The 24,443-nt window shown below is 35.9% G+C and overlaps 1 protein-coding gene across 1 annotated transcript in view; it reads left to right on the top strand.

The window, feature by feature from the left end:
* Positions 1–24,443, top strand: part of efnb1 (ephrin-B1) — an 85,983-nt gene that overhangs the window by 51,890 nt on the left and 9,650 nt on the right. Inside the window, exon 3 of the mRNA XM_088925118.1 lies at positions 20,993–21,085. Coding sequence (XP_088781244.1) covers positions 20,993–21,085 — 93 coding nt within the window. The remainder of the gene's footprint in view (positions 1–20,992; positions 21,086–24,443) is intronic.

The following is a 24,443-nucleotide window of genomic DNA, read 5'->3' as shown; positions in this document are numbered from 1 at the left end:
GATGAAGAATGAAAATTGCTGGGTTCATTTTTCTTGAGCAGCCCTTCTGTTGGAAGGTTTCTGTTCCTTGAGGGGGGAGCAATGGGCAGCCTTTGAGACCCCTTTTTAAAAAGCCGAATGAAAAAAAGCAGCCGTGACATGTTTACTGAAAACCTTTCATGTATTAAGGAAACTTTATGACATTTTTAATAGTGAACCAACTGCTTCCATCTTCTATATGTGAGGAAAATCCCCAGATCTATAATAAAAACTAAATAAATTAATAAAGGAAACATTATGAACCATAAGTCATAGATGAAAATAATTGTGGTTGTCCCACACATACATAAGAGTGCAAATATTCTTCTGTTGGCCAGGGCAGAAAACCTTTCTATGAGATCAGTTAGAATTCTAAATGGTCCATGTACCATTGCAACCAGACCATAAACAGTCCTTTCCAATTCATAAGAACTTTGCTCTTTTCTTATCTTGTTCTGTAAATTTGAGAGTTTATATACTTTAATGTGCTTTTTCTGAACAAGAAAAAATGGTAGTAAAAGGTTGTTGGAAACCAGAGTTTCCAAGTATTTAAATGCTAAACCTGCAGTTATTTTTACAATCTTTCCATCAAAACTGAGAGCATCGTTAAGTTATGTTTATATACACATTTCTATATACATTGGCATATAGTATATACTTTTACATATCAAGGAATACATATAAATATAAATACAGACACATAATATCGAACACATTTTCTTTCTCTTTTAGATCAGTTTTAAAAATGTTTTGGAGTCGAGGACATATACATTTTAAAAGATAAGCAAAATGCAACATTTTGAATTAAATTTAAATTGTTAACCATTATATTTTAATTTTAAAGCTGTCAATATTTAGCCACCTGCACATCTTATTATATTATTGAATATGAACATATTGTATAGTTGGATTTCTATTCCTTCCTACTCCAACCTTTAAATTTAAAATGTGCGTCTCCAATTTGTCATGTAATTAAACTTAATATGTCATTAGCTTTAGTAACTATTAATTGGGAATTGTTCCTGAAGTGTTTTATTCATATTTCAGTGAACTGGACACTGACTGATTACTTAAAAAAGCAGCCAACTGCCACAAGGTCAAGGAAATCAAGGTCACTTTGTAGTTCTCCAGTCTATATGAAAATTGATTCCTAATAAAAAATGAACAGCATTTGACACTTCTGTTTGTAATGAACCGAGTAAACTACAGTGTCTTGTCAAGCGCTTCTTGTCAAATGTAAATGGTAACCTCAGGCTGACAACTGCATGAATGGATTCACTGTTAAAAAGTTTCCTCTTGCCAGATCTTCTCTGAAGAGGATGTTGTGGCTTAAAAATGCTGTGTTGCATTGTTGAGAATGGGCATATTTACAGTAAATGAAAAACAGCAGCACAGTTAAAGAGACAGTGCTGGTTTTATGTATAAAATTCTGCCTAGAAAGTGGAACAAAAGCATTTTTCTCTTAATTGAGGAATAGATCTCGGTGGGATCATACAATGAGAACATTTTGTAATGCTTTTATCCTTTTTTCCATTTCATCAATTTATCATACTATTTGGAAAATTCTACTGTAACTGCAAGTCTCAAAATGTAGAATAGAAATATTTCAAATTAATGAACTTTTTTGTGAATCCCATGGTCCTCCATTTAACCAGTATAAAACAGAAAACATTGTAATATTTATTGATGAGTATTATGGTAATATTTCAGTTATTAGGCAAAAAGAGACTTCTTAGTGTAGCTCTAATAATGAGTAGCAGCTATAAAGTCTTTAGACACAATGTCATAAGTTCCTGAATGACAGTGGAATGTATCACTGATAATGTTTGCAGAATTAAATATGGTGTTAATTTAGGAGAGCATTGCAGTGGCTAGATACTAGTGAATCTTCTGATTCTGCAAAACAAGTTCATAATGTGTGCAGTCTGAATGCTAAGGCGTCCAGGCTATTCACATCTGTCTTTGTGCATGGATGAGTGGCACCATGTTGCACAGGAAGCAGAGAGAAATATCTGTGAATCTAGCTTGAACGTAAAACTAAACCTTAGCAATTCCCTGAACACACTGCTACATTGGTTCTGCGATTTTCTGAATCAGATGATTAAACACACACACAAGAGTAAATGAATTAAAGATTCCTATAGTGTGCACTTACAAAGATTTATCAGGTGGATATAAAAGAATTGCCTACTTGTGGAAAGGTAGAAGAAATGTATTCAATTGTAAAACACTGTATTTTATTCTGTAAAATCCTGCAAGATCTGATGAGCACGTGCTCAGAAGCAATATATGAAACTATAAAGTTAACAAATTGTGTTGCATTTCTCAGCCTTTTAAGTATTGTTAGCATTTATTTTGAAAGGTGCTACATGGTGGCACAGAGATTATGGGCCAAGACTGTTATTTCTGTTATACGTTCTTTACTTGATACTGGTGCCAGACATCAATTTCATTACATCTCACACACATCTTGTTGCTTTCCCTCATCAATTTTATTAGTTTTCAAACCAGACAGCAGACTGTGATCTAACCATATGTTGCAGATTCAATTGTGCAATTGTAGCCTAGATGATCACGATGATTACATTTTAGTTGATGTAACTGGTGAACAAGTGGAATACTGAGCAACTAGTATGTGCTCTGTGCTGCCTACAGAGATATGGTTGGAACTATTTCCAGCTTGATATAAATGCCAACAGGACTCCTTTCAGTTCAGTATTCTCAACCACCACCAGTGTTGCACAATGCAGTGTGAGAGTAGTAAGCATTTAAGAGGAAAAGTGACACAATTGGGAAATCTATGTGCTTAAACCTGCAAGAATACGTGTTGCCACAAGTTTGAAGAATGCTGAAAGCATTTCCTATGTCATTCTTATGATCTTATTGAGAAGTTGTTGGTTTCCCAGACATTCCCATAATGAGTGTTTTGGTTAGAAGAAGCATACTTATTGTACATTTTCCAGAAAAATATTTTTTTTCTTTGGGTTTTATTTGTGCTGACAATAAGGGTATAGCATATGCTTTTGATTTTTAATCTAATTGCAAACATGAATGCATTTACGGGTTTATGCCAGAAGATTTTTTTTTTGTCGAAGAAAAAAACCCTCTGAGGGGCTCACTCTTTCATTGTCCACTCAGTCTCCAGATCCTTTTATCTGCATCTAACTGACCTCTTTGAAAGCTCAGGGGTCTTAGCAAGGGTCCAGTCAGCGAAAATCATTTAGCAGCATTTCACGCTTGTAATGGAACTCTTAGGGAGATAAAAGACAGGATAAGGAAAAGTTCAGACATCGCCTCCCTCTTCTGTTCCCTTATATCCAGAAGGGAGGAAAAAACCCTAAAATTTTAACCATTCAAGCTTAGGAAAGCTCAGCAGGAGAGTAGTGAAATTGAATAGAGCACCATAATACAGCAAAACCTGCTGTCGCCGTCTATTAAAGCATAGAAATTTTCCCTCAGAAAAGATAAGATCATCTTATGAAGCACACAAGCATTGTGTATATGCTGTATAGAATGAATAGGCACCAGTTGAGAAGCCAGATCTCTTGATCCAAAAAATCATCCACGCAAAGGTTTTTCTGTCTGTCTCTGTTTCATTTGAATGATTTTTAGAGATAAAAGAATTTTATGATAGGCTTGTCACACTTTTTCTTAGCAATGATAAAGGAAGAAAGGCATTTCGTGTTTATATTCATGCTTTGAATTAGGCAATAAATACAAGGTTTATCTTTTAAAACTGTCTGATTTTGAGTGCTGTTTGTCATCCATTCATTAGCCTGTAAATTTCATTGCATTGCAATGATCTTTGCAGTTGTGTTTATTGGTTATGCTTTCTCACAGCAGAGATCCCCAAACAGCAATAGTTAACTACTTCAGTAAAAAAAAAGAGGTTAAAGGTGTATCACAAAGGAAGCTTATCGTGTTATTATCTGCTAGCTAGACATGCACTGAGCAGAGAGCAGTTTAATACACTGTGGCATTATATCTTGATCTGCCAATCTTCTCACTCTAACCACTAAGGAGGTGGGGGGAGCATTGAGGTCTGGGAAGTGGTGTTCAATTCTAATAATCAATATTAGTCATTTCTTGCATTTCATTCACCTCTGAAATGCAGTACCCACCTGGGTGATGTTTGGCAGGCATTATGTGGCATTAACCCCACTACTCAGCAGATGAGCTGGAGAAGTGAGAAAGTGCTTCACCTATTAAATGAAAGGACTTGACTTGAAAACAATGATGTTCTCTTCTATGGTGGTTTACAAAACCACATTTATTGATATGCTGGGCTGAATAAAAGCTGCATGTATGTGCTTTTAACATCGTGCTGTTCGGAGAAGGCCTGTTTTAGCATAGATTTTTTAGAATATGCTTTCAATGTTGACCAGAGTGTGGGATGCATCTATGTATTCACAGACATTACTGTGTTAATGTTATTTGGCAGCACAAGTCTGAGTGGGCAGCAGCAGTTAGTTGGCTCTTGCTCCTTTTTAACTTGCATTAGTTATAGCAGACAGTCACAATTAAGCTCTCCAAAAGGACAGTCAGTGCCTATGAAATCCACAGAGGATGTCCCTCTTCTCCGGGGGAATAAATGTGGCATGCCCTGCAAAGCACGGTTGGATCGAGTGATAATTTTTTTGATTCAGCGTAATGAGCATGGTCTTTGATCCTGTCTTCTTCATGCTGATACAAATGCATCTTATTGAGCACCAATTATAGCAGGCTGCCTCTAGTCCTTTAAGCCCTCCCTATCCCCAATAGACCTTCTGTACCAAAAAGCAATTCAGCTTGATTTTGTACTAACTAACAAGCAAGGGTAATGTGCAGTGACTGCCAGGTTCAAGAGTGCCAGGAAGCTTTCCTATTAACGTGAATCAGTATAAAATCACTTATGTCTCTAAATACTTATAAATAAAAGATATAGGGTGTTATTCATTAAATCCTTCATCTCTTTTACGATGGTGGTAATGGTTATTACCATCTCATTGTGCTTTTCTATGATTGATAAAAAAGGGTTTCAAAGGTATCTTCCTATAGGAAAGGACCCATTTAATCCAGGACTGAAGTGTAGCACCCACTTTGGTAACACACAGCAGACATTATGTGCCAATAGCTCTACTACATTATAAGATCACCATTTGAATTAAGGGACATCTTTCAGGGGTTATATTGTGCAATCCCAGAATGGAATTTCGCTGAGAAACTAGTCTTAAAACCCCTTCTTTTGCATAGAGATTTATGGGATCTTTAATGACAATGTAGTCAGGATCTCAGTTTCACTTCCCACTGAAGCATGTTAACTCCTACTGCACAGTGTTCCCAATCACTATACTGGAGCATTGGTTCAAACATTCTGGTCCAAAGGAAATAGTGCCACTTACTTGTTCAAAATTATCACGTACAGCAGCAACATGACTTTCCTTATAAGTTTCCCATGCCAGTACTAACCAGGCCCAATTGTGCTTAGCTTCTGAGATCTAACAAGACAAGACTACATCATTGAAAATCTGCTGTGAGTGCTGCTATACAAAGAAGCATTGTTTTTTAAAATGATTTTAATTCCTTAAGCTTTTCATAACTGTTGTTGTTATCAATGTTGTGGAAGCCAGGAGGTTACTATGAAAAGGTAATTGCAGTTATAGATTTGCAATGTTAGGTGATGTGCATGAGGAAACCATTATGTGATTCATTTTTTCTTTTCAAATTCCATCATCCATTATTCATTTCCCAAACAATTGTGGTCCATGTGGGGAGCAAGAAGAATATTTTGTCAGACTCCACTTATAATTTTGCTACTGCCAGTAGCAGAAAGAAGTTCACACATGGAGCATGAGTAGCACTTTAGGACTTGCTTGTTAGCTTCTTTCTTACTAGCCCACTGTTGGGCTGTACCTTGTTTTTATGGCTTATGGGAATTTGCTGTGCTAATGGCTGCAACAGAGCTATCAAGCAATGAGGTGGTAATGGAAAAAAAAATCAATGGTTTTGTAACACAGATGGGCTAGTGGTGGCCTGCAGTAAGCCATAAAAAGAGCTGTGATGTTTCAGTATCGAGAGTGATACTCTGCCTAGTGACTGGATAACCTAGTTTCAAGGAGCAACTAGTGTTGGGCTTTGAACATTGGAAGACGTAATTGGTCCATCTGCTTTGATGATCACCATTGACATAAGGACTTCCTGTTTGGTAGCCCCAACCATGATGTCATTTCCTTACAGAGCTGAAAACCATATTTGTGGAGAAAGACAGCTGAATATGTTTATTCAAACAACTTTGAATCGCTACGATGGGAATAAAAGTGAGATAATTATTGAAGTAGGCTTCATTATGCAATTTCTTCTGCTATGCGTTCGTGACAAAGCCTATCTCTTATGCTGAGCACTAGGGACTTGTTTAAATGACTACTGAGCTGTTGTGCACTATATGTGGAGTGGCACTTCATGAGCCTTTGGAGGCCAAGCAGGGTGTATTATGGGGGATCACATTCACTTTTTCAGCTTCTGAATAGCAGTATGCAGTATGTGCTGTTAATTCTCTCACACATGAAAGGCATCTTTGTTCAGTTTTGTAGTAGATTAAAGAATACATGTCGCAAAAGATGGAGGTTTTCTTAAACATCACATACAAAGAAACATGTTTTTGCATTCAAATCTATCAACAAGCCAATTGGGTCTTACACGTAACAGCAAAAAATAAATATTAGTAATGTACACTAAACACACATTCACTGGAGTAAAAAGAAGAATGTGTATAAATGATTGGGTCTCAAGAATCAAGAAAGTATTATAGTACAACCACTAAGGTCAGATCAACTAATCTTTACACAAGGACCAAGGTATATGTTCTTATGAAATCATGTAGACTAAATTTACAGAGGTAAAGTAACTTTATCTCTAACTTTAAAGAGGTAAACTGTTTTTTCCTTGGTAGTACTGTGATTTTACCCCTTTTGTATTTATATGTTTTAAGCTGTGTCAACCTTGGATTGTTTTATAGAAGTAGTTCATTTTTTGCCAATAAAATAGAACTTGCCTTGAGGTACCATCTACTTGTGCTGCTCATCTAAAATCTCATTGTGCAGCTTGAGCCCATCCATAAATTTCCTGGCATTTATTGTGTTTTTTCCTCTGTTTGTTTACATCCATTGCTGTCAGTCTCATTTAAAATTGATGGTGTCACATTACCTTAGGGAGGTTAAAAATACATTTTAACATTTAAACATCAATCACTTTTAAATATATAAAATAAGGTGGTATATTTATTATTTGAGGACTGATCAATTCTGCCTGTGATTTGCCTTTAGAAATGAGTGAAATCCATTAGTTCAGTAGGATTCCTGCTAGGATCAAGCCTTGGTGTGACATTTCCCTCCATTCGTCATAAAAGTCACTTTATCCCCAATTTTAATGTCATACTCCAAATCATAGGTACAGTATGTGAAATCTCATATTTTTGCCATTCAACAAAAATTCAAGTAACAATTTAAATGTGTACATCATTAAAGTATTTTTAGAACAAAAAATGCTCAAAGTATTCTGTGGACTTTTGCTAAAAGGCTGCTTTCAAATGAATGAAGTTTAAGTATTGCTGTGACAGACATCCAACATGGGCCATTCATTCAGTGTGTTTACATTTTGTATTAAATGCAGTTGACAATACATATTTGCCCTTTTGTACTTGAAACTTGACGGCATACACAAGAATGTATACATTAAATATTATCAGGTGGGTAGCTGTGTCAGCACTTTTACTTGTTCCATTAAATATTATATTATATTAATGATGATGTTGGTTATAATAATAGTTCCTTGCATTTACACAGTACATTTTGATCCCAAAGGATGCCCAGGTGCTTTAGATATAGGAAGTTGGCCACTTCATCCACCACTGAAGTGCAGTTCTTATCTTCCAAACAGTTGCATATGATCTTTCATGACCATGTGTGGTCGGGACCTTGGTTTTACATCTCACCTGAAACATGGCATCTCCTCCAGCACAGTGTCTCCTGACAGCACAGTGGGGCATTGGTATAGAAGTTCTGTTCCAGATTGAAGAGTGTCACATACTGGTCCACAAACCCCATGCACAGCAGCAACCTAGTTTCCCATAATGATTTTCCATTCCTCTACTGACCAGATACAACCTCACTTAGTTTATGAGATTGCAACATGATAATGCTGCTGTCAGATGTGACAAAATACATTTTGCCTAGTAGTTCAAGTAGGTAGCTGCGTCAGCATGTGTAGGCTGCAAAGGAACAAGTAAAGTTTTATTCCATGCTGAAAAGAGAAGAAAAAAAACACAACATTTCGGCTGTGGAGCCCTGGGATGACACCTAAAGAAGGCTCCACAGCCGAAACATTGTGTTTCTTTTCTCTTTTCAGCACGGAATAAACCTTTAGTTGGTCTTTTGCTTAGTCCTGGTTTATAATCTTTTGTCTGCTAGCTCTCTAGTTGCAGTTATTTTCTTTTTGGAAATCACATCACGTGTTCAATTTATTCCTAGATGGGATTTGATCTGCCATCTTTCGGGAATCCCTCCTTCCCCCCAAAGCTGCACAGCATATAGACAGATGAACAAATCTGGTAATCCAAAAGACACCACCTTTGTGACCCAGAGGGTTTGAAATGCCTTTCAATTCTAGAGGGTTGTGTCACCTTAAGAAACTACCAAATGTGCCCTGTTAGACTGAATGCACTTTTCTAATGTTCTATAGCAACATTGTACTGCTGCTCTGTCAACATTTCACACATTGCACTGATGGAGGGCAAGAACACATTTTTATGTTTTTTTCCCCCCAAATACTGTCGTTACGCACCACTAGAAGTAAAACGCAGCCACATTTTTCCTGTGGAAAAACAAATCTGAAATGAAAGGTTGCAGTAGTCTCCTTCACCAGACGTTCTAAAGATCCAATTTGTGCATTTATACTGAATTTAGGAAAGTCTCTTGTCTATGTCTCTTAGTAATCTCTTAGAATTGTTCTGTTTTTAGGATTATTTAGAATTAACTGAATTGATATTTCCACAGAAAACACTCAAAATACTTCAAAGTCAATCTAAATATGTCTGTTTTATACAGGATATACCACTTTAGATTTTTCAACATTCATTGATGAGATTAACCTGCTATGAAATAAATATAAGCAGTTCTTTTAAGTTTTCTTATTGACAGAATGTATTTAATGGAGAAAGGAATCTGCAAATGTCAAACTAAACAGGAATTCAAACCAAATCAGTAAAGCAACACATTAATATTGTTAAACTGCTGATCCTACTGAAAGAGAGAAATGTTGTACAGTCAAGTCCAGTTGCAAATTTTTAATTATGTTCATTGGGTCCTAAAGACCATTCATAAAATGTTTCACTTAAAGCATGAGAGAAAATTGAGTCTATACAACTTATATATATATACATGAATATAAGTATGTATATTTATATGTTCTAAGTACCAAAACATCCACAAACTAAATATAAACTGATCACTTTAAAATTATAACAAATGTTTTACAGTTGCTGCTTATATTTTAATTGCAGTTAGTCCTTAGAAGCAGGACTCAAAAACAGCATAAAGGTAATCTACAAGGAGGTATGAACACCTTTAATTAAGGGTTTTATTTTTTGTATGTGCAACTATGTGAAAGATTGGCCTAATGCTACAGGCTGTTTTGTAAAACAGCACTTACCATGGTAGCAATTACATTTTCAAGTTAAGGTTATAGTCTCTCTCAAATACTTTTTCAACCTCTGTGGAGGGAGACAGAAAAACATTAATTTAACAATTATTTAAAGGCTTCATGTGTGAAGGCATATCTAAATAGCCTGAGGAATGAAAAAAAAAATCTAAGATTCATATTTTGACTTAAAGTGATGCCACACACAGGCTCCTGAGGAAAAATTACTTTAATTTCTTAAATGCTTTACATTCTTTTACACAAAAAGTTAATAAACAAAAGCTAGAAAAGTCTACTTAATGTAGACTTAATCACAATGTCTAAACTGCAAGATAGAAACAGAAGTTTCTACGGTCATTATGGCTGTGGTATTTAAAAAAAACCGGTCATGGTATTTCTCAAAGTAATCAAATTAAAATGAATTGCTTGAAAAATATAAATTATATACAGGGTGGCTGTTAAGTCTTCCGATTACATACAAGTAGAATATCTCTGTAATTGCTCATCTAGTTTACTTGAAATTACAAAGTACACAACTAGGATCATGGGCTTGTGAACATCAGTGGAAAAATATGCCACTTACAGAGATATAGAGAACACTTACTAAGATACTCTTTTAAAAGCTGATTGAATCACTTTACAATCACACTGTATAAGAAAGCCAAACACCAAGGATAAAAGTATTTGGTCACTTGGTTTTTTATATGCCGCAGGGGGGCCATGCAGATTATTTTTCTTCTAAATGAACCCAGATGTACTGCGGCAAAATAAGACAACTACCAGCGATTTTGGTCTTACTCTCTTAACACTGTGTAAGGTTTGAAAACTCACTGGCAGTTCCATTATGTCTGAGTACCACAGGGCGTTTATTTATTACTGTTTTATTTATTACTGTTGCTTAACTTGTAATCTAAGATGGAACTTATTTAAAAGACTTCAATCAAAACATGAAACATTTTAGGAATGTGGGTCTACTTTGCTAATTTATGTAATCTGGAAAAGTAAGTGAATTACAAAATGTTCAATAAAGAGAATGAAATAGTCCTTTAGATTTGCAGTGTCCAAAATCATTAATAATGTATGATGAAAAAATATATCTTAATGCCAGATTGTTATTTTATCTGTCGCTTTTTCTGTCTGTTAACCTTGATGATGTTTCAGGTGCAGTAATATGCTTCTCTTTATCTTTAATGCCACTCCCTTGCAAACATTATATTATAACAACAGAATAGGGCAATTGCCTATCTTAACAAATTAGACTTGTTTGTGTGGGAGGAGCTGTTAAAAATAATACATAATAAGATTTTTTTTAGTTTTTGGAACTCCCTATGTGCTTCTGACTGTTCACCTATGAGCTACAACTAGTGCCCTTCAGGAAGAAATCATTAGAAGCAGGAGGAGCCTGTAACAAATATTTGTTCCCAGAATTTAGCTTGCCAATAAATTCCCTGCAGTCCCTGTTGCTTTGCTTGTGTATTCTCCACAGTGTTTCCTCAGGAAGAAATAAAATACTCCCAGTCTGTTGGAAAATCCCAAAGGAGGATCATTTGGAAAGGGCAGTCCGTGTCTCTTCTGTCATTCCAGAGTATAATGCCTTTAGTTTCAGTTTAACAGTAGTCAAGAGTGAGCCAATCAGGTTCAAGCCTTCTTTTACTGTATTGACTAAAGTTGTACAATAGAAAAGGCACAGGGTCTCAGTCTGATGCCTCACCTCACATACCAAACAAAAAGAAAAAGTTCATACACTATTGCATTGTGGTTACATTAATTTGATTTGTCACTAAGTATACTGTATGTCAGGTTTTGCTATACTTTTTCAATGGTTTGGCTGTGGAGATCAGCAGGCTTTGTGTTAAAAAATTCAAAATGTAAAGGTGACAGGGGGAAAAATGATCCATATTTTCCTATTTTTTACTCATAACTTATTTATGAAACTTGTCTTCCAGCATTCAGAATGATGAAATAGGGGTGGACAGGAATGAAGGCCAGACAATCTACAAAATATATATCTTTCATTGCATGTCAGAAACACTTAGGGCTTCTGTTTAATTCTGAGACAGATAAATAACTATCCCAAACTCCCAGGACATTCTTCATCATTCATTCTTAGGGAATGGTAGAGGATTCAGTGGTGCTTATTTACCTTATCTGAGTCTCTGGAGTAGGTTAAAAAGCTGATTTCTGACTCATGGTGACTAAAATCATATAGAATGCCTTCTTTTTTTATCAGAGTAAAATCAGCAGAAAAAATAGAAATATTTGAACAATACTTGTGACAAAAATAAGAGGTATGCTTCGTGGGGTGTACTTATAACCAGCTAACAACCTTCCGTGAAAAAGCAAGCCTCTCATAAGATATATCTATAAGAACCGAGGTAAACTCCCTTCAGTCAAAGGTTTCACACACTTCCCTGTTTCTGGGCTCTCAAATGTATTCTTCATCACTTGGGACAGAATTGGGCCTTAACGTGCCCTCCCACAGTTTTGCGGCTCCTAGCTCCCATGGTGCAGCTGGCTCTCAGGATTTAAAGGTCGCCCTTAATATCATTGCTGGAGCTGAAGTCAGCTTTAATCTCCCGGCAGCAATGAAATCCCAGCACCAACCCTTCAGCTTAATTTGGCAGCAGGCTGGACAACTGTTTCTGATCTGATGGGGCAGCCATGAAGTGGAAAATCCTTCCCTCTCTACTAAAGCCAGGAACCTTCCCCTAAAACACAGCCTTATGCCTGTTAACCAACATCAAACAACAGGTGACTTGTTTTCACCTTTGAATGTATTTTAAATATTTGTGAAACATATTTGCATGTATACTCCCCTTAACACATCTTTAATTCATGTAATCTGTATGAGTTCCCATTCTAACAGTTAAGGTTAGGCAGATTTTGTATTTCTTAAATGGTCACAGAATCTCTTGACTTAAGCTTCTTTGGATGAATATAGCAATCTGTATTTCATCCCAGGTATTCTGCCCTTTTATATTAATATATTATTATTCACCTTAGGTTAAATCCAGCCCAGTTTTCTTGCATACCTGATAAAAGCATATGGCCATGTGGTGTAGTAAAACGTGGGTGGGAAAGAATGTGCTAGGAAAACATTTTTTTATTGTTTTATTTTTTGAAAATGTTTTTTTTTTGCCTGCCTTAAAATAAAGGTTTTCTCTAATTTTTGGTTTAACACTCTAAAATGTGAAGGGACACAAGCTGGAATGAGTTCTGTCTAGACAAATGTCTTAAAACAATGGAATTTAATGACTTGCTTTTTTGTCTAACTTTCACAGGGCTTTAAAATACTTGAATACCCAGGGCGCCATTCTGTGGGTACAGCAGAATCCACCATGCACTGAAAGTCTTAGATGCTTTGTATTCTGCTATGTTTTGTCTTTTGTTTATTATAGGTTGTAAAGAAATGACCAAAAGTACAAAAGGAGAATTGAGAGACAAAAAAATCACCGGAAGCTAACACATATAAAATTTACTTTTTTGAATGGACTAAGGAGACTGTCTTTTTATTCTCATTAGCAATTAGAATTTGTACACCAGTAAAAGCCAGGTTCCAGCTGGAAAACTAGTAATTGGCATTCTTCTGTGTGGTAAGAGGGGACACGTATAAGTGACTTACAAGTCAGTCATCTGAAGGACACTTGCGTTCTTCAGATGAGATGTTAAACTGAGGTCCTGACTGCTCAGTCACTAGAGATCCCATGGCACTGTTTGTAAAACCAAGGTGTTAACCCTGGTATCTTGGTTAAATTCTAGTCTGGGCCTACACTTCATTCAATTAGTGAATGGGTTTTGGAATATTCAGTTAATTTTCTTGACTAGTAAGTAAATATTAAAACCAGAATTGAAGGGCCCCAGTGGTTTCTGGTAGCAGCTGCTTTTGTCTCAGTTTATTTGCATGTTCGTCTAGGTGTTGAGAAACACTATCGAGATGGTACAAAATTGTTGTCTGGGCATGTCCGAGGTTTAGCTGAGAGATGAAAACCTGTCTGCTTAAGCTTTGTCTCTTATCAGGATTTTTTTCTCAAGTCCTTTGCTCATAGCTTGTTTTTTAGTTTTTTTTTGCATTATAGCAGGCCTGACTGTTTTCTGAAAGTTTAGGTGAACAGGTCACTGTATAGAATGCAAATGTCTATACAGGCACTCTGACAACAAATGTACTCTAATTGAATTGTAGCTGCAAGGATTTCATATTTTTCCAAACGTATCTAAGTACTTAAGAAAAGCATGAATTATTTTGAATTATATTTTTGATATAATTGACACCAGTGGTTGCTAGTACCAATGGTTATGACAAGAATCGCAGCACTACATAACCAACATTTGCAACATAAGTTTTAAAATTGTGTATTTAAATTCAGAATATGATTGGACGTCTTTGTGCTGCATAAAGGTTTTGTATAAAACATGCTTAAATTTAATTGCTAATTTGCATTTTATATTACTGAGTCCCAAGGTGCTTTAAAATATCTCATTTACTCATTTAAATTTTTGTTGATTTTTAAAAGTAACACGGTGCTTTTAAATCAAAGTTTGGCAGCTGTTCCTTGATAGCCCTTTCCCAATATTAACCATTTTATAACTGAGAAATGACATTACTGTTACTTTGCAGTCTTTACCCTTACCTAGAGGTTGTTTTCAGTTTCTGCCCAATAACTCACATTTGTTTTATTGGGTTGTTAGGAAGATAATAAACTTTAAAACTGTGCTATTGACTTTTTCAGGACAGATCAATGGAAAAAGGACTTGCACTGAGAGAAAGGAAAAAAAAAATAAACATAATCAGCAAAGCTGTGAAAACCAATATGATCTTGTCTGTTGATTCCTGTTGTAAGAGTGGATTTTTTCAGCTATTAATATAGAATGTCTACAGAGTTCAGTGCGGAGTATATTTATTCAACAGCACACCAGAGTATAAGATACAGGGGCAGCATGTTTTCTTTTTGATTTTTCAACTGATTATTATTCTGCTTCTCACATTCTTTACTAAAGAACATTAAAATATAGAAGAAAATACTACAGATTAGTTCAAGTGTAAGTGCTATTTAGGGAGCGGAGCATAAATAATTAATCTTGTTTTTTTTTCTCATTTTAAGCTAGGTCCTTAAATATACTGTACTTTTGAATGTGCCCATGAGTTTGCTAATGTAAAAATTTTGCTGTGGAATAGAATGCACAAAGATGTCTATTTTTCTTTCTGTACTCACAGTAAACAGATTCTGAGATCTATAATTCATAACATATTCAAGGAAGATTCCTTTCAGAATGCATTATCCGAACTGACAGAAAAGAAAGACAACTGGAGTGTCATCAATAAATGCAGCTGGATACAGGAGAGATTTCAATTTCCATTTAGGAGTTTAAATTAGGAGAAACCACAGGAAATTATGTCAGTAGAGAGCATTACATTTTTTTTCAGAAGCCAAAAATAAATTATCCCAGCTTCAGACTTATATTCTGTCTCTGAAACTTAATGTGTATTTTGATTTCCCAGATTTTGGAATACTTTTGCCTAAAAAGCCCACATATTTTTACTGAAGCATAGAGGTTCTTGGTTGCAAGAAGATGTTTCTCTGTTTGGGCATGTCTGCTTGGAACACAGACCCTGATCAGGAGAGAACATGTTTGACTTAATTAAAGGTGCTAAGATATAAGTGGAAAACTGCTGTTTTTTTATTTTTAAATCATCACACAAAAGTCCCTCAGAGCCTCACAATTAAGTCTGCTATGCTTTTATTCAGGGGCAATTAATTATTTGCAGAGACCTTGTACTTTTTCCAGTGCAAGCTTCATTTGTGCACATTACTAATGAAACAGAGATACTTCTTTTCCTTTTCTTTTTTCTTCCCTGTTACGGCCACAAGACTTTTTTCATGACACGGTAGTCGCTTGCCACATATCATAGTACCCTTCATGAGAATGTCTGTAAAGAAAATCAAGATCCAGCTGGCATTGGTTGGACTGCTACTTTCCTATTGAGCTTGGCAAAGGTATTTGCTGCCTAGTTTTCAGTAGTGTGAGGCTTAACAAGCTGTTAAGTGAGTGCCTGAACTTTAACAAGTGCAGCGAGCTTCCTTATTGAAACTTAGTAGTGCACGGGGGAAAAACACAGAAGTATTTGAAGTTCCTTTGGCTCTGGAGGCCCATATTCAGTCCATACCAGTCGATTGTTTATGTTTGTGTTGTACTGGAGTAAAGTGCTAATAAGCCTTCATCTTTCGTCATAAATAACGCCCAATGAATTGTATCTTTGTAAACGAACTGTAACAGTTTTAAAGGCCTAGTTTTACAAATGAGTTAAAACTAGACATTAAAATGCTGACAGCCAAAATGAACAACACATAGATAACCTGGTTGTTTTTTATGCTTGACACCTAATAACACTGCCTGAGTCTTAGAAACACAGTTCCCTCAACATGTTGCACCCTGGGGCCACATTGCATTGGACTGGGTTAAAGGGGAGAATTAAAATTCCAACCCAAAGCAGATGGTGAAGAAATTTTAAACCTTAAAACAATCTTCGTGGAAGGATGTATTTTTATACCAAAGCAACAATGAAAACAAAAGACAGTTTGCCTTTCCCCCAAGGTACTGTATCTGCATTATCATACGAGAGGAAAATAACACATCAGTCAAAATGTAGATTCCGTATTAAAATGTCATTCATTTTGAAATAATTACGATAATGGGTTTATAAAAAAGCCTTAAAAATATTTTTGAACTTAATTTTGAATATGATTATCCTAATCCTAAACTTTATTTTTGTCTCCCATAAAAACTTAGTAAAGCGCATATAGGATTAGAATTGCTTGTTGCAACATTAATACACTATAAAGTGTGCTATAGCCTTACTGGATTATCCATAAATTGCATGGTTTAACTCAGTCCTTGTAAAGGATACTACACACTACATTAACCTGTAATACTCTTCTCTTTCTATTACCCAAATACAGTACACAGATCTCCCCAAAAATCAAATTGAAAAGAAGTATTCAGACATCTGTCTATCTGTTAAAGCCCTGTTTATAGCATCTGCTGCTTCTCACAAGAACTGCATTTGAGTCTTGAGTTTTCTTTTGAAACAATAGCTAATGGGAAGTTGAGGCCCTGGACTTCAGCTGTGCATGTGGTTGTTAGGTATGTCAAAGTTGCTGTTTATCTAGGTGAACAAAAGAGCTCAGTGTTACCCAGGCAGAGGCTAGCAGCAAGCGCCTATCTTAGAGCCTCGGCCCTTGTTGTTTTTGAAACGGGATCCTCTTTATATTTGGTGCACAGCCAGTTACGGCAGGCGTGGAGAGATGGGACACTACTGAATTTCTCCTTAGACTTGTTTCATATCCTGTGTCAAAGATGGTTGCTGGTTCAAAGCTGCCCTTTGTGGTGGTAGGGAGGAATGTCTGAGCTTAGCGAAGACTGGTATGCTTCCTTTCCTCTATTACCGTATCATTAGGTTGACAGAATACACATTTTACAAGAGTTTTTAAATTCAAAATTAAAGGTGTAGTATTTCCTTTTAGCATTGTTTTATATATTGAAGAACAGTGTCTGGGATACAAGTTGGTTATAGACTTGTGCTAAAACACAAGTGCATACACATGATAAAGTAAAGCAGAATGCGAATTGAGAAAGGAGATTAAACTGTTGATTAGTAACATAGGCTTGTTCGCCCTTGCTTGTCTTCTTTTAAAATAGACAGGAAATTCCTTTTATGTCTTTGGATTGAAGATGTCTAATTAATGAGAGCAGAAAAAAACCACAAGGCTTCTAGGTCCCTGTGTATACAGAGGCCTGATTGAATAGAGTCATCTTGAATTGTCCTGCTGCTTTCTAGTACCGTGCCGCTCTCACTTTGTGCATGGCAGCTCGGCCAGAGCCTGGCACTTTTCCCAGAACGATGCATCTTAATAGTGGTGACATCATTCAGGCAGCAGACCCACTCCCACTCAACACCCGCCTGTCTGCTAATAGACCGTTAAGGATCCATTGGGCAAACTGAAACATGATTTGTTCTGTGGGTAATTGCTCTCAGCTATTGATTTTTGTTTTTTGGTGGATGCCATAAAATAATAAGAGATCTCATTCTATTCATCACTTTCTGCACGTGTGTTCCCCGTTGAACAATGATGAAATGGAAAACAATCGTACAAAGAGAAAGAGTGAATTATGCCTTCTTATTTTATATCCATTTACAGAGGGGAAATAGCAGAGATTATTTCAATGGATCCATCTTAAAGTATGCAAGAGACTGATGACGAATAGAATATGCTAATGAATTTAGTCTTTAATTTTGCTTTTATGGCTTCATCAGACAAGTGAAGGTCACTTTTACTTTAATGTAACATTGGTTTAGTCCTCCCTTTTCCGACTTGTCTTTTGCACTGCGAAATTGCAGTCACATTGCAATTCACAAGAGTGAAGAACTTGCTGGAGACATACAGCTGTCTGAGTCCTGTTCTATATTTACTTTCCTGTCTTTGAAAACTAGGTCATTCAGGTGATCCTGACTGAAGTGAGCTCATTGCTTCAACTTGGATCATTTGACATTTTATCTGACTTTCCAGTTAGTCAGGCTGTTTGCATCTATAAACCTTGAAACAAAATGCGAACGGTCAAAATACGTCTTTCCAAGGCTCCAGGTATCCAGGGATATATGGTTGACTCATTCAGCCTACTGAGGTTCTTCTGGGTTCTGCATTTGATAGCTTTTCACAGACTCACTGGACCAGATATTCATGTTTTGAGAAACTTCCATAAAAGGTACTGAATATAGACTAGGTGAGGTATCTTGTGACAAACTTGGAGGCTACCAACATTGGCGAAGTTTGGTCTTTTGTTTATTACCCCCCATTGTGAAGTGAGGAAGTGCCTGTTCCAGGAGCTTCCTGTTTCCAAAACATTACAGACACCTCCCACAATAAATAGTTAGCTACTATTCACACTTTGATCACCATCCAAAATAACACGTTTGAATTAAAACCACACCAGAAGAATATTTATGTTCACAGTTCAAGCAGCAGACAGGGAGTCTGCTTTCTGGCAATTTTCAATCCTGGAACAAATTCACTTTTTTAACCAATTTGGGGACAAGTAGGGGCAAACAAGCCTTATGTTCATTATGATTAGATTGTGGATAAGGTCCTCAAAGTAAAGATATATTTGGGTTGGGAGATTTTCGTAAACCAGACTGCAATGTAGATTCTCAAATCAGATACTTCTAGTGTTTTTAAACAGGATGAAAAGTGTTGCTGGCAGATGTTCAGATAGAAAAAGTCCTATTTATAGCATCATAATTTGTTAGGGTGCATCCGAGAAAATTTGTGATTTAGAACATACACACACGAATTAATTGACTATGTATGACACAAAATTAAAAGTCGTTGTAGATGGCCATGTTTCTAACATTATACAAAGTCACAACATAGCAACATATTTATTTCAGATAATGTATTTAGATTTTTGTTTATATACTGAGTACTATGGGTTCCAATAATGATTTGTTACATTTAATGCCTGTTTGTAGACATACAAAATCCAGTGAGAGATAACAGAAAACAACAACAGACTTTTCTGAAGTTTTTACATTTCACAGCAGTACAATCCTGTCAACCACAAATCCCCATATGTGCTGTTATTTAATCACAGTATTGTGTTTTACATTTCAAAGTAATAAATTGTGTATTTTTCATGAAAACAAAATACAATAGAATTAAAGTTGTCCAGAAAAAATATATAGAATAAGAATATTAGATGAACTATATTTAAAAGCCTAAACAGCATCACATTAATGGTGTTCTTCTTCAGAATGCACAGTCTTCAGAGATGCAAAATCTATTTTTTAATATATTTATTTTCAGTGGTATAAAAGCAGGCGTAAAATGCACTTGTTCTTCAAAGGCATTGTTTTGTAATATATGTTTCTGAAAGGTTCATTAAATAAGAGCCCAGAATGAGGAATTCTGGGAGTTGGGGGTGCATAGAGGGAAAAATAAATAAAAAGAAACACAAGGTTAACAAGTGGTCTATTCTGCTAGCCTCAGAAGTGGAGATTCCAGCCACTTATCTTCTCTGATACCTCTCCCTCTGCACAGAGTTTTGTTCTCATAGTTCCCTGCCATTGTGCTACAGCTGCAAAGAGAGAGCTTTGATTCTTATGGAGTAGGATCTAATTAGTTGACCACTTTCCTAAATGAGTACTCAGTCACGACATCTTAATGGGGGTGGAATCTGGACAAGTTAATAAGGCACACGGTCTTCGAGTGCAGGGAGAAAAAAAAAGGATGGGAAAACGAAGGGGTTGGAGGTGAAAATACCCATGGAGATCGCTTGAAAAGAAGAGCTGGCGTGGAGACGCCCCTAATGTCTGGAGTTGAGCGTATTATTTAAACCCCAATACTTATTCAATCTAGGTCATTTTTTTGCAGCTCAGAATAGACTGCTGGTTGTGCCACATTGTCTGTGACTTGAGCTTTCATGAGGCAGAGCTGACAGGAGAGTAGCAGGCCCTTCTCCCTCTTCAATAGAGCCTGATTTGAAGACAAGCCCCCCAAGATAAGGGTTTTAGCCTACTGTGCCACCCAGTCGCTAATTACAGGGCATTCAGAAAGAGAAAGTTAAGCTCCAGGCATTTGCAGCTCGCTATAATTGTTGCTGGCATAATTTGCCTTGCCAAATGCTTTGTAAATTCCTTGAGCAAAGGAGAAGAACAAAACCCCAGTTTAAGCTTTGAGTGGAGAAAAAAGTGATTACCAAACAGAAAATGAGGAGCTGCGCCACATATACACCTCATTCCCCAAAAGCCTAATTTCAACAACAGTTCTAAAGTTGCCACATTCCCATGGGATAAGATTACAATCAGAAGCAATTTCTTTGTAAGCTGAGAGGCCTTTGTATACTTTTTATCGTTCATGTTTGCTATTTCTCTGCCTTTAAACGTGTATAAGAACTTGTCTTTTATTCCAGTTTCACTCTAAAATTCTTGACAGTGAAACCTCAGTGCCAGCGTGGGTTGATGAAAGCCACCTGCAGAAAAAGCAGGCAGATTTAACTTATTAAATAAATGTTTCCTGAGAGGCTTTAGCAGAGAGCTGGTTAAATTGTGTTTAGTGAAAAATGGATTCAAAGCGACTTCTATAAATGTTGGTTTACAAGAACTGCTGTTATAGCCTTTTATAACAATCAATCTAATGTTTCTCTTTTCCTTCTTCATTGGTAATGTATTCTATAACTCACAGTATTGATCTATGGTTGTAATAACTTCTATAAGCAGTCACTGATATGAGGATAATATATTTCGTTACAGCCACATCCAATGGAACCCTTGAAGGGCTTGAGAACAGGGAAGGTGGTGTCTGTAACACTCGTTCAATGAAGATCATCATGAAAGTTGGACAGGGTAAGTCAATTTCATTGTACACTTATTATGTACTTATTATTCTTGTTAATATCAAAATAGTTGTCTGGGTTGATAGAAGTGGTATAATCAATGAGAAAATCAGAGGACCCTGTAATTTTCAACAATAAGAGACCTTTCATAGCCACTACGTAAATCAATGCTTGGGTTGTCATTTTTTGGCTATGATGATGATCTACAACTATAAACTGTAGACTACAACATGATTTACTTTTTTGAGTAGACACGTTAACATTTGTACAATCTATGACAGAAAGTTCCTTTGTAATAACTATGTAAGTTATAGGCTGTAAGTTATTGTACATCTTAAGCTGTCTGAAAGAGGCATTGATGAACTAATGTCATCAATATTCAATGTAGTTCAAATTAAAATCTTGATCACAAATTAAGAGGGTACATCTTTTCAGATAAACTTTTATCATTTTTAACAAATAAGACAGAATTATTGCTTTTAAGGTCATGCTTTCCTGAGAGATTTTTGTACTGAAATTAAAAAATTGAAATATGCTAGAACTATGAGTGTTATATTAGATCCAGGCAGAATAAAAATGGTGAAAGATAATGAAAGCTTTGTGGAGTGACAGTCATGAGTCAAGTGTAAGCAGAGTATTTCATAAGCTATTGTTCATACACTGAAATGCCCCTGGCCATGGAATTTATGGAACAAACTCAGAGCAGCCACTCTTAGCATATGGAAACTAGCCCAGTGACTGACATCATATCTCATAAACTGTGGGCTTCAGACATTACCTTTTACTCTATTTTTAACCTAGAAGGGAGAAAATACTTATTTATCTTCCAGTACTTTATTATATGGATATTTGTTTCAAGAAAACATGGACCTCTAGGGATAAACATCTTCATATACCGCTAAAGGTCATTCTCCCAACAAACTTTTAATGTGAAAGTTATTTAGTGTTAAAAAAAGATCCACAGTGCTATATATTTCACTTCCTGTGCGCTTGTTCCTTGGCGCCTTCATGATTTATAAGGTACTAAAGGGTATGTTTTAATTGTTCTGAATGTTAAAGTATTAAAACACAGCTAAGAGGATAGGGTCACTGAAACACCACTCCCTGCTATGTAGAAAGTCTTGCTCTTCCCACAGAAATGTGAAAACCATTATTCATTTTGGTGTTTGAGCATCGGCATCATACTTTTCAGCAGCAGAAGATGATGGTGAAAAGTGCTGTGTGGATCAGGAGATGTTACACAGAGTGGCTTAGCCTGAACCAGTTTTTGTGATTTAATTCCTCTCTGTTATATCATTTCTGGGCAGATGATACTGTCAGTAACACTACATGTCCAACACAGATTAATAAATATTTGCTTTTGATCTTATTATTCCATCTCCTGAAAGCAAACAGCATTTACCAGTTTAGGTTATAAAATATGTGACAACAGTTTGTGAGCAAAAATAGAAAAAAAAACAGCCTAGGATTTCTCCTTTAGTTCTTCACCAGATGTCATATATATAAACACCTCCCAGAAGATGTCTTCACTCAGCAAGTCTTTGCCCTGTCCTTAATCCCTGCCAGCATCTCAGGTTGACCTTCGGTTTCAAGAGATTGAGCCTGGCCAAATGCTGTGAGAGGAATTGGAATCTCAGGGCTATTCTGACATTCCACTGACTTGAGTCAGACCCATTTTCATTTAAGGGGCGACCCGAACAAACAAATAAGAAAGAATGACTAAAACGACCCACACATCTTACCTGACCTTAGAAAAGAATAGCAGATAACATTCTGAGTTTTAAGATGAGGACTGATAACCTGGGCACTTTAGATTTACTTTTATATCAGAGCAAGGTAATTATTATCTCAGTGTGTCTGCCCATTTCACACATTGGATAAGTACCAATGCATGGCAAGTGCTTGCTTCCAAACTTTTTTAGCACATTTTATGCATTACCTTATGCTGGGAATGGAAGGGAAATAATAAACTGGTGAAGATAAGCTGTGCTTCATTTTTAGTTTGATAAGAAGAAGATATCCTTTTAGTTTAAATTATGTAGTTTTATAAATATAAAGTGTTAGAAATTTGAAGATTTAAATGGCTCTCTCAATGGAATAACCATAATTAATCCTGTTGGAATTGTCAAGATGAATCTTTTTGTAAACATTCATCATAGTAACAGTTTACGTTATCACTTCCACAGAGATATGGGAGCAAAACAAAAGAAAATGCAATAATAGTAACTATTCCTCTTTAAAAAAGAAACTGTAAAGAAAGTGTTTAAATAACACCTATTGAAAGCCAATGTGAACTAAACATAGTATTAGTTTAAAACTATCTGAAGAAGACTTAATAACTCTGAAGTGGACCATTACCTAATAAGGTTCAAGAAATGAACTATCTGCCTAGTTTGATAGTTAGCACAGTGTATCATATCGTAGCACAGATAACAATCACAGAGATAATGTAATGAGATCTCAAACCAGTAAAAAATGACATAATAGGAAAATACTGATGGAATTAAACATCAATGTTGATAGCTATCTAAACAAACCCTCCTAAATTTGGAGAGTAAAATATGTTTAATAAAATAGATGTATAAAGAACACGTAATAGGTTTATTCCATGCTGAAAATAGAAGAAAGAAAACACAACGTTTCGGCTGTGGAGTATACTAGCAAGGACCTTTGAGTTCTGTGCAGGATTTTTTCATATACTTTGGAAACTTATCCGAGCTTGTTTTTTGCCAGATTACAGAGGTCTGGGTTAATATTTTTTTAGGTGCATGATTTTGTCTACACATTATAATATAATATATAATGTATAATATTAGAATCTTTAATTTCCCGCTAACACTCAGGGCCATATCAAACAGCCCCACTATAAGTAAAATTCACCCTTAAACAAGCAGTATGTCTTTAACAATTACACAAAATGTGGCTGAAACAAGACATCGTTACATAGTTCCTGTGAGAAATAATTTTATATTACATTGGAATGCTGTCCAATAATAGTTATAAATTATATTCTTTGTAATTACACATAATCATCACAACATACCTTAGACTTATCTTTAATCATGAAATAAGAAAGAGAAAGCATTAACAGTTTGTATATTTTTACATTCCAAAACCTGGATTCTTTAAGTTGATTTCTGTTTAAGTAATGGCCTTTCTTGCCTTTCTGCACAGTACACTCTGTACCTTCACAAAATAAGAGCTTTGCTCTGTGGATGTGCACTAATTGACACATTGGAACAGAAAAGTCTTTGCGGGTTCTCTCAGTCTTCTAAATGGAATCCGGAATGCTTCAAAACTTAATTTATAAAATTACAGCTCATAAGATGTGTACTGGTTCTTTATTATTTTGGTTGATTATGTACTAT

The sequence above is a fragment of the Atractosteus spatula genome, chromosome 9 (assembly GCF_055471065.1).
Source record: "Atractosteus spatula isolate fAtrSpa1 chromosome 9, fAtrSpa1.hap1, whole genome shotgun sequence".
In the NCBI taxonomy this organism is placed as follows: domain Eukaryota; kingdom Metazoa; phylum Chordata; class Actinopteri; order Semionotiformes; family Lepisosteidae; genus Atractosteus; species Atractosteus spatula.
The sequence above is the reverse complement of the archived record's forward strand: the minus strand, read 5'-3'. Positions and strand labels throughout refer to the sequence as shown.